Source organism: Podarcis vaucheri, assembly GCF_965113315.1.
Source record: "Podarcis vaucheri genome assembly, chromosome: 4".
NCBI classification, from domain to species: Eukaryota; Metazoa; Chordata; class Lepidosauria; order Squamata; family Lacertidae; genus Podarcis; species Podarcis vaucheri.
The window spans coordinates 44,099,538-44,114,953 of NC_138762.1; the positions used below are offsets into that span (position 1 = coordinate 44,099,538).

The window sequence follows — 15,416 nt, forward strand, 5'->3', positions numbered from 1 at the left end:
TAGTGTGAGGGATGGCAGCTAGGCAAAGAAGGAAGCAGTGCTGGTGGCTGGTGGCCTAGGGGAGCTGCTTAACATGGGGGGGGGGCTCCATTAAATACACCTGCAGCGAGGTTTCATCAAAGGGGTGAGATGCTTCACATAGCGGCTTAGCAAGCTGCTGTGTGAAAGGGGGGAGGGGGTGGGGCTTGGAGCAAGCTGTGAGGGGAGTGGGGAGCTATGGGTGAATAAGGTTCAAAGGGTGGTTGGTTAGGTGTGAGTGAAAGGTGGTGGGGAAAGGTGCAGGTGGGGTTGGCAAGGGGAGCAAGCAAGGGCAACAGCCCCTAATACTACAAAACAATGCAGCTGCCTCCTAGCTGGGTCATACTATCAAATCCCTCCACCTAATCATGTATGTGAAAAAAAGGAAGGGGAAGAATGAGTATGAACATGGGAATCCCGTGGCTATTTCTGCGATCATAGCTGCAGTCTAGTCCATCGGCTTTGACCCATAGTAACCACATTGAGCAGATGAGGTTTAAGATGGGGACAACTTCCCCAGCACTCAAATGGATATTTCACTGTAGGCTAATGTTGAGCTCTGCAAACTGCACCTTGGCCTGCGCTATGCCATCAGTGCTTGTGGCCCATCCCTAGTTCACTTTGCTCCTATTCAGCACTCACAAACTTTTTTTTTTTTTAATGATGTGCCCTCCCTCTCCCTTTTTGGTCTTTCCCCTCTTTTGTTCTCCATGTCACCGAATGTCATTCACTTTCTAAAGATGTCTGGCTTGGAGCTTACAGACTGCAGGGCAGCTAAAGCCCACCCATCAGTGCTGATCCAGTCACATCTGCTCAGTCGTGCGACAAGGTTGGGGCTTTTAGAGCAGGGAGAAGCTAGAGTTCACCTTTTTTGCTGCTGAACGCCAAGCAACAAGAGGAGCCCAGTTCTTCAGCGGAACCTTTCACTGTGGCAAGTTGCCTTCTTGATGGCATTGATTTATATGGATTTTCTTTTGACTTCTAGGTAGCTGATATCGCAGCAGTTGGAATGTGAGGCAGTCAGCACCCAAGGGCCAGCTTCCATGTCTTTTAAGGGGTGCCTTTCTCCCACTATATGGTGCTCAAGAGAGATGCCTATATGAACCCTGATGTCATGGCCATTTTACCAACATGCATCTATCTATATGGAGTGGTTTTTTTATTGGTAAAAATAGCCATAGCATCCTGTTTCACATGTGCATCTCTATATATGGGTACCACATTGGCTGGGGAGGGTATAGAAAACTGAAGATGCAAAGATGTCCTGACTTGGAACAGGCAATTTGGACAGACACAAGTTGTATTTACAAATCCCATTAACTCTTAGTAGGCCTTTTCAAACATTCTTGTTACTAAAAGGATGTTACTGAAGAACGATGTAAACAGCCTTGGCTCTTGAGTGACCAATTTGCATTCCTGGAGACTGGATAAGCCCTAGAAGTTAGAGCTAATCTTGTCAGCATAAGATTTTTCGCAACAAAAATACTTCACAGCGTTTTGCTCAAGGTATATAAAGTTTTTAAACAGAACACAGGAGGCAGAAAATGTGTTCAGAAATTGCATCCTATTCATTGTTGCGGAAGCTCTTAAAAGAGGAGGAAGAAGGAATATTTCTGAATGCTGTGATCCTGTTACAGAGTACTTTTTGAGGTTTTATCTAAATTATCTTATAGAAAGTTTAGTGTGCCTTTATTTCCCTGTGCTACAGATGTATGAGTTATGGTGTGTGGATATGTTGGTTAGCCAAGATGAGACACTTTGATGCCAGGTGGAATGATAACAGATTATCCCAAAAATTATGCACAATATCAGTTGATTTATGCTAAGTTTAAATGATTCTGAAATGAAAAATTAACTTGCATTGTGAATGAGTCTTATGAGGTGGAAGCAGCTATTATAGAGAAATGCTAAACAATATGTCTAAAGCCATAGTCATAATGCATATCAAAAAGACAGAATACTGATTGCCAAATAGATAATAAAATCTCCCTGGGTATTCAGATCTTATCTGCTATTAAATGATGGTTTATATGCTACCCATTTGACATGGGAAAATTCATCACAATTTTAGTAGTGGTAGTAGTAGTGATTATGATAATAATAATAATAATAATAATAATAATAATAATAATAATAAATTTATTGTACCCTGGCCATCTGACTGGGTTGTCCCAACTATTCTGGGTGGCTTCCAACAAAATATAAAGGAAGACAATAAAACAGCAAACATTACAAGCTTCCTGAAACCAGGCTGCCTTCAGAGGTCTACAAAAAGTCATATGATTATCTCTCTAAATAATAATCTATATATATTGTGAGAAATGGAGCTGTTCTTTCAGTTAGTGGGATGTAATCCAACTTAATTTAGCTCTGAGCACATCCGTATAATTTAATGAACCTAAAATAGTCATGTCCATCAATTTCAGTGGGTCTGCTCTGACTATTGGATACAACGCAATGAATCTGATAAAAGGTTTAAGTGCGTATTAATATTATTATTCTGTGAAGCACTGTGGCTGCACACTGTGTTGTCATTGCAAACTGATACACAGCAATACAGCTATGATTCACATAGGTTCATAAATCCCAGTGGTGATCAATAAGAAGCTCTTAGGGCCAGGTGACAGTGGCTTCCAATCCTGGAGCAAAGTTTCCCCTTGATCATGTGCCCCATTATCACTGCCATGCCAATGCTTTCAGCAAGATCCCAACACCCTACAGATGCAGCGTGAAAAAGGTGGACTGTCTGTAACTTGTGGCATCCCATTGTAAAGTAACCCACAGGCAGGAACAATTTTGTAACCAACTTTTAGGAAAGTTAGGGAATTTCAGAGCATTTTTCAATGGCAATGCATGATTTTGTACCAGCTGCTCTGGTGACCTGTTCTGTTCACTGGTATAAGCCTAATAGGGATTTTAAAGGCAGTGTCAAATGTTAGTCGTACTTAGAGTAGACCCATTCAAAGCAATGCGCTTGAGTCCGCTGATCTCAGTGGCTTTACTCTGAACAAGACTAAGTGGGCCATCACCCAGTGTGTATAACCCAGAACCACCAAAGTCAATAAAACAAATGCTGTTGACTTCAGTGGGATATGGCCTGTGCCCTAAATCAGCAAACCTCAAACAACTAAATCTGGAATTGTTGTTACCTCCTCTTCATGCAGATCATTGGGGAGATCATGGAATGTTTTAAAAGTCAGCAGGAATAATAGAATCATAGAATTGTTGAGTTGGAAGGCACAACAAGGGTCATCTAAGGCAGCCCCTTGCAATTCAGAATCTTTTTGCCCAACATGGGGCTTGAAACCACGACCCTGAGGTTAAGAGTTTCGGGTTTTTATTGACTGAGATATCCTGACTTCTTTTGAAATGCGACATGTGATGAATATATTAAAACCCTTCTTTATATAATGCAACTTAATCATTGTCTTCCTCTTAAACAGCCAGAAATGGGTGACTGGAGTTTCTTGGGGAACATTTTAGAAGAGGTGAATGAACAATCCACGGTCATTGGGAGAGTCTGGCTGACTGTCCTCTTCATTTTTCGGATCCTAATCCTTGGGACTGCTGCAGAATTTGTATGGGGAGACGAACAGTCAGATTTTGTGTGCAACACCCAGCAGCCAGGTTGTGAAAATGTGTGCTATGATGAGGCCTTCCCCATCTCCCACATCCGACTGTGGGTCCTGCAGATCATCTTTGTCTCCACTCCCTCGCTGGTTTATTTGGGCCATGCTGCACATCATGTAAGGATGGAAGAGAAAAGGAAAGAGCGGGAAGAAGCAGAGAGGGCTCAGCAAGCTGCGGTACACGAAGAAAACTCACCCCTTGATCCAGACCGGAAGAGCCCTATAACCACAAGAGAAGCAAGCTCCAAGGGGACCAAGAAGTTCCACCTCGAGGGAACGCTTCTGAGAACCTATATTTGCCACATCTTTTTCAAAACCCTTTTTGAGGTGGGGTTCATAGTGGGCCAGTACTTCTTATATGGCTTCCGAATTCTTCCACTTTACCGCTGTGGCAGATGGCCTTGCCCCAACCTTGTGGACTGTTTTGTGTCCAGGCCTACCGAAAAGACTGTTTTCATTGTGTTTATGCTGGCTGTGGCATCAGTCTCTCTCTTCCTCAATCTTGTGGAGATCAGCCACTTAGGCTTTAAGAAGATCCTGGGTGCTTTCAGGAGGCCAGTGGAGCAAGAGCCTCAGGAGACCCCAGAGAAACCCCTTCATTCTATCGCGGTTTCATCTATCCAGAAGGTCAAAGGCTACAAGTTGCTGGAGGAAGAGGAGAAGCCAACGTTCCACTATTTCCCTTTGACCGAAGTGGGAGTAGAAACCACCCCAGTTCCCCCCTCATTCAACGACTTTGAGGAGAAGATCAGCATGGAACGCCTGAAAGACCTTTCCAGGGCCTTGGGGGAGCACCTGCCTTCCTACGCTCATGCGGATGAACAGGAGGAGGAGAAAGTTGAAGCAGGAGAGGAGCCGGAACAGGAAGTGGCTGAGGCGGCGGCCCAGGAACAGAGGGTGGAATTGGTGACTGAGGAAGCCCCAGAGAAAGGAGAAGATGACAAGCATATGGAGGAGGAACAAGAACCAGAGCCGCCGGGAGATGACTTGCCTTTACCATCCGCTGATCTTACAGCTGACACAAGACCCCTCAGCAGGTTAAGCAAAGCCAGTAGTCGTGCCAGGTCAGATGATCTGACTGTATGAGGGTACTGGCTCGAGTGGCTCTGAAGAAGCCACAGAAATACATATATATCTCAGATGTCTCAAAACAACGTGCTAAACCAGTCATTTTAATATTATTTCTTATCAGTGTTTTTGGCTAGAAAGGTGCTATCAACGCTAACTGCCTTGTCAGTCTTGTTTGTCCTACACATGGAGCTAGCTGTCCTACGGTGACCCATTTAACCAAAGAATCCCTCTTCCTTCACATACAAATGCCTCACATACAAACTCACTATATACAGCACTGACAATCCAAGTGGGAAAGTCTTCGTAAAGCAACGAAGACAGACATAACAACTGCGATCACAATCTGTTTTTATGCTCCTCTTTTCTCCGGGGATGCGGGAAACCTGTTTCTTCATTTGGTTATCATAAGATATTGATAAACTGTTAACTTGGGTATTTCTTTGTTCGGTGTTTGCTTTGGCCACAACAGTTTTGGTTCTTCCTTCCTTGTTGAGGCTTGAGCGCAAGTTATTTTCCTCACAAAAAGGGATACCCGCAATTAGTATTGTTAAATGAGATCCATTTATCCCCCTGTGAAAGAACAAAAGCTGCAGTGTTTACCTGTGGAGATAAATGTGGTTTACTTATACTTGTATCCTCTGGTCCAGTTCAGACACATAACATTTTGTCCCTGCAATACATCCCAACCCGTCGTTGCAAAGAACTTATGACTCCTCAGATACAACAGTGCCTCCTAGGAGCAATTTATGTGCTTGTGTCATGCTGCTGTATTTTTTTTTAAACTGGTTCTGAGGGACATGTCAAGGACCTGGGCCACTTATTATTATAATAACAATTAATTAATTAATTAATTAATTAATTAATTAATTAATTATGTTAAGTTGTTTTATCTTGTCCCAGGCAACCCAAAGCAACTTACAAGCAAATACTGGTTTCTCTTCATAAATGTGGCCTCCAGAACAGAGGAGCACATCATCTAGAGCAGTGGTGTGGAACCTCTAGCTCATGGGCCTGATTTGACCTCCTCCTATGACCCGTGAAACCACTTAGGTCAAGCCATGGCTCACCCACATATACCTGACACCGTATATCACCATCAAGTAAAGGGCAGGTAAAGGTGCAGCTGTGCTGAAAGCCTTGTGTGTCCAGCTGATTGTCAGCACTTGCAAAATCCTAAGCAGTGGAGAACAGGTGTCAAAAACATGACCTGGACTCTGCTACTGATTTGTTTTAGTTACCTTTCTTATACTGTACTACTTTTTAGTGGTGGTGGGAATCTCCTTCTACTTTCAGGGGGCTAATCATCTCTTGCCCCTGCCACACGGGGGAAATTTTTGATTGCTTTATAGGAAGACATTTCCTTGCATTTTTGAGGGGGAAATTGTCTGCCTTACTTTAGTCAACTTTACAAAGTGGCAAGGGTCCCTCCCTCCCTCCAAATAACTGCTACAGCTCCTTGCTGTAGCTGTGAAGTTCTTCATAGCCTTAGTGTGGCACCCAAACCCTACCATTCTGCTTTGAAAAAGGAGCCATGCAGGCCCTTGTAGATTCCTGATCCTGGAGAGCCTTGAATTTCTCAGTTAAAGCAGAAACAGAAGAGAGGGGTGGGTCTTGTAGTTTCAACAAACACTTGCAATGTTTGGTTTTAAGTGCAGAAAGGGGGGGACCTTGTAAAGATGAGGCAGTCCCACACCCCAAAATAAATCTTTGCCCACCCCCAGCCTTTGGAAAGTTGTTCCCACCTCCCACTAATTACAACCGCCCCCCAACTCCCGCCTGCCAAACCAACTCAACAGCTCAGTCCTAACTTTTATAGTGTGGGTTATGCTGCATTGTGGCTGGGATAACATGGGAAGAGCCCGTGCTAATGCAGAGTTCTCCTCACAACTGTGTTGCTCCAGTTGTATAGTATATAGGCTTCTCAGTTGTATAACATTGTTATGTATTGTATATTATAGTACGGCCTCTAGCTGCACATCCTATTGGGCTCAATGGCAAAATACCACAGTCTTTTAATGGATCGGGGTTGTGTTGTTTGATGGTAATGCCTTTTTTGTTATAATTTAGCTGGTGGCTAATTGTATGTAACCCTAACAACAGAGTTGGGAAACCTGTGGCACTCAAGATGTTAGTTGGACTACAACCCCCATCATCCCTTACCATTGGCTATGCTACCTGGGGCTGATGGGAATTGAAGTCTAATGAAACCCAGAGCAACACAGGTTCCCTATCCCTGTCTAACAAGATTTCTAGCCAGTGGTGAATGAAAGGCATTTATTGTGGCATGAAAGTTACATCCCCCCAAAATACTTTACTGTGCTTTCCCCTCAGTATATATGTGCTATCGTTTAAGTGCTGGTAGCATACTTCCTACTGTGCAGACTGCATGGTCTACTCTTATTGTCCTGGTTATTCTGGTTCTTGCAGTCTGAACCTATGTAGGACCACTGCAGAATGAAGCTGGTTGGATGTATCTTAGATAGACACATGTCTCTATTCTAAACCACAATGAAGTGATAAGAATATAAGACAAGGGCCTTGTTGGAGCAAACCAAAGTTTATTGCTGGGTCCTCAACAGTGACCTACCAGATGCTCCTGAATAGCTCAGGTGGAGTACTGTAGCAAGGCAATAAGTGTATTTGGCATTAAAACCCACCTGTATCATCAAGGAAATTCAAAGGCTTTGGGTGGAGTTCATCTAGTGCCTTTGTGATCATGGACAGGCTTTAGAGCAGGCATAGACAAACTCTGGCCCTCCAGATGTTTGGGACTACAATTCCCATCATCCCTGACGGCTGGTCCTGTTAGCGAGGGATGATGGGAATTGTAGTCCCAAACATCTGGAGGGTTGGAGTTTGCCTATGCCTGCTTTAGAGCCAGCAGATACATCCGCTAAAGGAAGAGGAGGGGAGGTAATTTTGGCCAATTCCCCCTGCAGTCTCTTTTGGAGGGTCCTCTCAACTCTCTAGAGCTAATTTTCAGGAGGTCTTGGAGCTCCAGGGGCTATCCACACAGAAAACACAGCTTCTCTACAATTAATGGAGGCATCTACTGGGTCAAAACCAGCAACTGGATTTCACTTGTTAAAAAGTCTGTTTCGTTAAACAGGGTGCCCATCTCTAGTGTTGAAAATGTCCACCGCATTCTAGCTAGCCTGAGAACTACGACAAATCTCTTGTAGGCTTGGGCAAAATACAACTTGCATATATCGTGTGTTGCAAGTCAAATATTTTTAAGAGGATGGAGACTAATAACAGAAATGTGCAGGTATGCATTTTCATTGGCGCTGCTTTTTCAGTCCTCAGTAGCTCAGCAAATTCTCTCCAGTTTGAAACAATGCAAAGGGCTTGCTGCAATGGGAGGTGTAATCCAGTTCAGAAAATCCCTTTAGCATAAACTGCCAACACCCAGAATGGGCCCCATAGAATTTTTCATAAGATTTGAGGGCTGTTAGCATCTAATTCAGAGGTCAACTGAAGTCAGGGATTTTTTTCTGCATTCATTCCCATGGTTTGGGATCAGGCTTTTAATCCTAACCAAATTCCAATGTATTTTGTTCCCCTATAGAAATCTCCCTTTACAGTTTCAATTGTCTGCTTTTGGGGTGGTGGCATCATTTGCTGTCTTACACTTCTCAGCACTGGTCCTGTACTTTGTTTAAATGACTGCCCCAATCTTGTTATAGCATTATGTTATTAAAATGGTGTCGAAGTCTTTAGTAAGAGGGGAGGGGGGGCGGAAATCAGAATAAAACTGTTGGGTTTTGGATTTTTGTTTAAATGAAAGACTGAATGTCGAACACATTTTAGAAATATGATATTCTAACAAGAAGTCATTTGGATCAGACCAAGGGTCTATCTAGTCCAGAATCTTGCTTCTAAGAGTGACTCAGAAAGTAAGTAAGGCAGAGGACATTCTAATTTCTTGCAAATGATATAAAAATGATTTGCCATGATAATGAAGAAGACAAATGTTAGGGTTGGTTCACACAGAGATCAAAAGCAGGAAGAATAATGATATGATATACAAAATAAAAAGAGCTCCAAGTGACTAGTTTCATCCCTAAAAGGGAAATAATTTTGGTCAGAACATGAGAAAGCGGGTGGCTTATTGGCAAATTGTAACTCATTTAATAAGCAACCCACTATGTTGGTGCCTAAGTTAAAGAGACAATAAGTTTTTAAGAATTAATGATAGAAGATGATATCATTCTATGTGTGTTTTATGTGTTCTTCCTTTATAATAACTTATAATGTTTTTATATGGTTTTGATTGAGTTCATTTTTTTTTGTAATTTGTCTTTTGCAAATTGTTTTTGGTGAAAATTGTGAATAAAGATTGAACTGAACCCATAGTGGCAGAAAACATTATGAAGTGTCCTGAGCTAAACCACATGCTGCTCTGTACCCTTGTGGGAAACATGTCTGTGACAAAGATGTTATGAGGCCTGGAGACCAAAGAGAGGTTGAAGGATTTGGGGATGTTTAGCCCAGAGAAGAGACCAACCATTAAGAGGTGTTAGACATCTTCAAATACAATGGTGCCAGTTGGTTTTCTATTACCACAGGGAGTTGGATTCAAAGCAATGGGTCCAAATAGCAAGGAAACAGGACTTAGAGTCAGCCATGATACCAGAACCATCAACTGTTTACGTCTCTCAAGAAGATACTGTACAAATTGTACCTCTAATCTGATTCATTACAGTAATATGTTTATACTAGTCAAAGCCTTCAAAATATTGTCATTTTAATAATTTTCTATGATAATCATCCAGGGGGCCATATAATTAGTACTATGTGGTAACAATAGTCTCTCTCTCTCTCTCAGCAGTTCTGTTTCCCGGTTGACAATGCACTTTTGAAAACAGAATGTCAAAAGAGGTTTGTGATGAGCACAAGGACCTACTGTTAGAAAAAGAATACTGGTGTACTTTGTGAAAGTTATTCCTAAAATGACTGTTGTCTTGATTCATCGTGGCCAATGTGCAATTGGCAATGCGCACTGGAAGACTTGCAGCATTGCCCCAACATAGTTTGCTGTACTGAGCAAAGCTATTTATTTATTAACCTGAAGAATCCATATTAATTTAGGCAGGGGCGTAACTAGCTGCTTTGGACCCCAGAGTGGCGGGGGTAGGGCGGGCCACCCACAGGGGTGCCGTGGCGATCCGCCCAGGGGGGTGGCATGGCGAGCTGCCCACGGAGTCCGCCTGGTGGATGCAACCCCCATGCTGCCGTTTCAGGCGCCGTGGGGCCCCGAGCCACTGCGTCACTCCCAAGAGAGACGCATGGCTTGGGCATGCTGCAGGCCAGGCCCCGTGATAAGTGCTTCCCCCCACAGTGTGCCATTTTGTCCCCCTCAGGGAAGACACCTGGGGCAGACCACACCCCCTGCACCCCATTTCCTACGCCCCTGAATTTAGGCAAAGTGCTGCTAAAGATATCTGCACATCTGTGAAGAAGACACATTTGTCCTTAAATCTGCATGTCTGTTTGAAAATGCATATGGTTCAGAAATATCTATTTTTTATTTTAATATGCCCTTAAAAATGGGGTTGAACAATCTGGTGAAGTATTTTCTTGTGGCTGTGAAAAGCTAAGTCTTAGGGTGCTTCCAGACTTTATATTGCAAATGGCTAATTCAGATAAATTTTTGCCCCATTAGCTTCCACACATTCCCATTTCCCCACATTTATAATATTCATTGCTATTCTGTCACATGTGATCCATAGCAGCAGGCAAAGCTTGTCAGAATGTATCTGTGTCCTTTGGGGGGAGCATCGCAGAACAACTGTTAAAGCAGGATGATGTGTGGATGAGCCAGTACAAATCCACTTCAAATGTAGTATTAATGCACCTCCACAAACACCTGCAACAAAACAGCTGTCTGGATAGGGCCTAAATTGAGCATAGGTTGTGTGTCTCTTCGGCATATAGGAGCTGAAGATCCTTAAATGGCTGTGTTGTAGCTTTTATCACTGGCACCAACGCTTGGAAAGGCTAGGCAGTTTGAGAACACACTGATGATTCAGATGTTTGTGCCACCTTTCCAGAACTGATCTCGAGAAAGCAACAGGCAGGGTGGATTAACAATCACACTGCAGAAGAAGTGAATTTATTTATTTTTTGGTGTGAAGGGGTACGCTATCTGGATACAACACTGCTATCGCATTCAGCTATCCAAACTGCATACAGTGGTACCTCGGGTTAAGAACTTAATTCGTTCCAGAGGTCCGTTCTTAACCTGAAACTGTTCTTAACCTGAGGTACCACTTTAGCTAATGGGGCCTCCTGCTGCCGCCGCACGATTTCTGTTCTCATCCTGAAGCAAAGTTCTTAACCTGAGGTAATATTTCTGGGTTAGCGGAGTCTGTAACCTGAAGCATCTGTAACCTGAAGCGTATGTAACCTGAGGTACCACTGTATGTGTTTCACAGCCTGATGCAGAACAGTACATGGCAACCCCCAACCCGCAAGGAAATGTGCCATGTACCTAAGGCTGTCCACATCATCTTGGCATGTGTGGCTGAAAATCTCAAAAGCACAGCTAACCTGCAACAGCTCTCTCAGTTCATCCTCCCCATTAGTCTCTCAAGCAGGCGGGAAGAGAATATGGGGTGTGAACTGAGGTGGAAGTAACAACAAGCAACACGCTCTTACTAGTATTTGCTAGAGGGAGAAGTCATCAAATTAACCCCCCCTCCCCGCGATACACACAAAACGAAGGCAACTCTGGTAGTTTTCCAGATTTTTTGTGTACGCTAACAATATATTAAGTGTACTTTTAAGTTCTTTTCCAAATTCTGTTACTTTCTTGTTGTGTGGCTTCCCTATTGACTCTCATGTTGCCACACTGTTGATTTCATTTGTGAAGAAACAAAAATGGAATATGATTATTGCTCATTTATATTGGGGGAGGGAGGGAAACTCTAGGAAATGACCCTGAACAACTTTGAAATGCACTAAAAATTTCAGCTTTCTACAACTTGCAGTAGTGGGGCTGGGTTACAGTTGAGCTAAACAGGCAAAAGTCTGAGGAGAATGGAAGTTTGGACAATTGTTAAACTATTATGATTCTGGGCACTAGAAAGTTTCTTTCTTTCAAACAGTGGAAGATGATTAACGCATCTACTGAGGATTATATCAAACCTATCTGTGTTTTGGTGAATAGTGGATCCAGGATGGGTGCAACACACTATGCCCACTGAGGCAAATTCCCATCACCATTGTTACTGCCTCATTCCTCCTCCTTGACCTATTTTTTTCTGAAGACACCCTAAGGCAGAACAGGGTTGGAGGTAATCATTGCCTGAAGCAAGTGCCTTATTTTGCCTCATTATAGAACCAGCTCTAATCGTGAGTGCAATAAAATGATTGCTATATTAGGTGTTCCCAGTAAATGAAGTGAATATAAGCTCCAAAATTAGGCAAATGAGTCATTTCTATAGCATTGTAATGTTCAAATTTCTTTATAGCCTTTATCTCATTCCTCTCCAGAACATGATATTGATTGTTATCCCAAGTTCACAAAAAGCAAACTGAAAATTGCAATCAAGTGATTTGATGTTCAAGCAGGGCTACTGAACTTAGGCTCCTTAGGTCAAATCCCAATGTACCACCCAGAAGACCACATTAGTTCTCTATTACATTGCTGTACACAGCAGGTGAATTTCATGGGCTATAGAGTGAGTTTATACAAGGTCTGTGCAACGATCCCAGACTCCCATCATCCACTTTCTTACTGAACATGCAGTTTTACATTTAAAAATAGACCATATTTGATGCCGGAAAAGCAGCAATGTTGCTGTTCACAGACAAAGCTGCCTTTCAGAGTCATGACGGAGAATAATCCCAACGTGAGCTCTTCTTTGTTTGATAAAACAGGCACATAAATGAAAATGCTGGTCTCTTCAGCAACTCTACTCCACAGAGGGTAGGGAAGGGGGCTTGATGATGAAAGTTTTCAGTGCACACAGATTCTATCAGTTAAACCTGTTCAGATCCATGGGACCCAACAGGACAAGAGAAATCACTATCATCTTAAGTGTTCTAGATTTTAGGTGGTAAGGGCCACTTATGTAGCACAATCAACTGTTTTCCAATAATAAAATGCTTTTATTTTCACTGGTAAAGCAATACTGAAAAAAGAACATTCATATTTCTCCACAAAACATTTTGCATTTTCACAGCAGTGTTGTATATTCATGAACATGGTAAGTCAGAAAACTTCTGTGCAATTACTTCTGTGCAATCTGTTTACATCACTCAGCCTTTGTATTAAGAGTTTTGTTTTGTTTTGTTTTTACAACTACAGAAGTGCAATTTTGAAGTGTTTTTAGAATCATTATTTAAATGTTTAAAAATTTAAAGACAGACACAGATTTTATCTATTTTTTCAATGTTTCATTGTTATTGATTAGTTCATATTGTTACAATTGTATTGAGGCCTAATGACAGCTGGAAGTTTGTTTAATATCCTGGCTTGTTGTGAAGTTGTAACCAGTTTCCCAGTTGGGATGTAATGGAAAGCTATGATTAAGCTTGCTGGTTTAACTGGTTGGATTGCGAAGGGAAGAGTTGAAGGGCTGTGTGCATGGGACAAAAGAGTTGCCAATATCTTAGTTTATAGTTTATATTTGGGTTTATTTGGGGCAGAGCATTTGCCTACTTGCATTTTAAAATCCCATGGTGCCATTCATATGAACAGATTACAGCAACCTTCTCCGACTGGATTTTCCCTTGGGAAATGCTCTAACTCTTGGGCTTTCAGCAGTGTTCCATGTGCATGCATTCTATTACAGAGAGCAAAGAATGTTTATGACAGAAACAAAGATTTCAAGAATTATTATCAAGACACCTCCAAAACCAGAATGCAATCTAGACTAGATATTAAAAGGGCCAGTAAATTTGTGTTGTGATTGATGACATCTATGCTATAAACAACTTCACAATGGTTGTGAGCCTCTATTTTCAAAGAAAAACAAGGAAATGCACTTGGAAAAGTTTGACAGTGTAGTCAATCTTTAATTTCAAAGCCCCATATTTAGTCCTGTTTCTCAAGTACTTCCCCCTTTTTCAGACACTGCTTTCTTCTTTTGTGTAAAGGCAAAGAGCAATTAACTTGAGCCAATTCTGTGAGGTTCCGACAGCCCACTCTGAAAACCCCATTCATCTTTACAACAACCTATTAAGACAGGGGTGGCGAACTAGATCCAGCCAGCAGGCCAGATCCTAGGTTCTTCCAAATCCAGGCTACCACTTTGACAGTCGGGTGATAAATTATTCCTCTGTGGTGTGGCAAGTCACACTAGAAAAGAAAATCCAAGCTAAGTGAGCCTTGAAGCTACAGCCTATAAAATGACAGGCAGTGACTTTAGCCCTGCTTTCAACAGGCATCCTTTCTAAGGAACTCAGAAGCACAGCCAGTCCCAGGTTTACTCTCACCACAGATCAGCAGTGACAGCAAACCTCCTTTCCCAATACACAACCAGGAGTGCACTTTAAGGCTCCCAACTGCGCATTAGCAGCTGCATCTCTACCTGCCCCACACCTGAAATTAGGTCTGCAGGCTGGAGGTTCCCCACCTGATTTAAGATAATGCATTTATCCAATTGCAAATACACATGCGAAATTGAGGCTGAAAAGGGAGCATAGTGCAACTTAAATGGTTGATTTAAGCAGATAATCAGGCTGCGAGACTTTTAAACAACCACAAAGAGCTGACAGATTTACCCCTTTTCAAGTCTAATCTGTGCAGTACACAGACTCCCTCACCCACCTTGACCTGTCACATATAAATACACCCGCTTCTCACGTATGCTAGCCAATGTGCACATAACAAGAGGTTTGCACTTCACCCGGGTATTCGATTTCTGGTTTGCGAAGGCCGGCAGCCAAATGTAGAAACCAGGAAAGCTATGCATTCAAGGGCTCCCCCCCCCCCGCTGCCTTCACCCTGTATAAATCGGGCCTTTGTTCAAATGATCACCCAGGGACACCTTGAATAAAATCTCCAAATAAATTGCACGACAGCACATTTTCTTTTCAGATAGAAGTAGGTGCATTAAAAAAACAGCAAGCAAGCGGCATAAAATGAGATTACACAGGAGTCAAAAACAACCGGCAGATAGATTTGCAGAGTCCCCTTTGTTAACCGGAATCCCAGTTGCTGGAGAAGCTCGCCGGGTGCCGTCCCTTAAAGCGCCCCCGGCGACCCAGACAATACCGAACACTCCCAGCTGAAAGGGAGCCCCGGTCGCCCTACGGGCGTAGCCAAAGGGGGTGGGACAAGGAGGGGCAGCTGCCCCACCCCTAAATCCATAAAAGTACGTAAGTAACTGAGTTTATACTCCCCCCCAACAAAAATCCTGCCTACGCCCCTGCGTCGCCCTCCTCTCAGCCTTTGCACGCCTCGCCTCTTCCCCTCTCTCTTCTTCCGCTCCGTCCTCCTGATCCCCCAAAGCCTCGCTCTCTGAGACTCGCGCAAGTTTAATACCGGAAATGCAGGTTATGTGAGCGGCTCTAGATCCTATCTCTATGGCCCCCTCTTGACCCTCCCAGCCATACATGTATAGATAGATAGATAGATAGATGATAGATAGAGATAAAATACACATGTATAGGTGTCTCTCTATATTTGGACCCTTTCTTCTCCTGGGTTGCAAATGAGAATTACCCATAGAATACAACAAAATGTTT

The 15,416-nt window shown here is 42.9% G+C and overlaps 1 protein-coding gene and 1 long non-coding RNA gene across 2 annotated transcripts; one reads left to right on the top strand and one right to left on the bottom strand.

Annotated features, from left to right (window-relative positions):
- Positions 1-939: 939 nt before the first annotated feature.
- On the top strand, positions 940-5,516 carry GJA8 (gap junction protein alpha 8). Its single transcript, XM_082220620.1, has 2 exons — positions 940-953; positions 3,466-5,516. The coding sequence occupies exon 2, from the start codon at positions 3,468-3,470 to the stop codon at positions 4,731-4,733; it is 1,266 nt and encodes a 421-aa protein (XP_082076746.1). The 5' UTR covers positions 940-953; positions 3,466-3,467; the 3' UTR covers positions 4,734-5,516.
- Positions 5,517-13,721: 8,205 nt separating this feature from the next.
- LOC309531379 lies at positions 13,722-15,086 on the bottom strand. Its single transcript, XR_014219274.1, has 2 exons — positions 14,839-15,086; positions 13,722-14,025 (listed from the first exon to the last, which is right to left on the bottom strand). It is a non-coding gene; the product is annotated as an uncharacterized lncRNA (long non-coding RNA).
- Between the last annotated feature and the right edge of the window lie 330 nt (positions 15,087-15,416).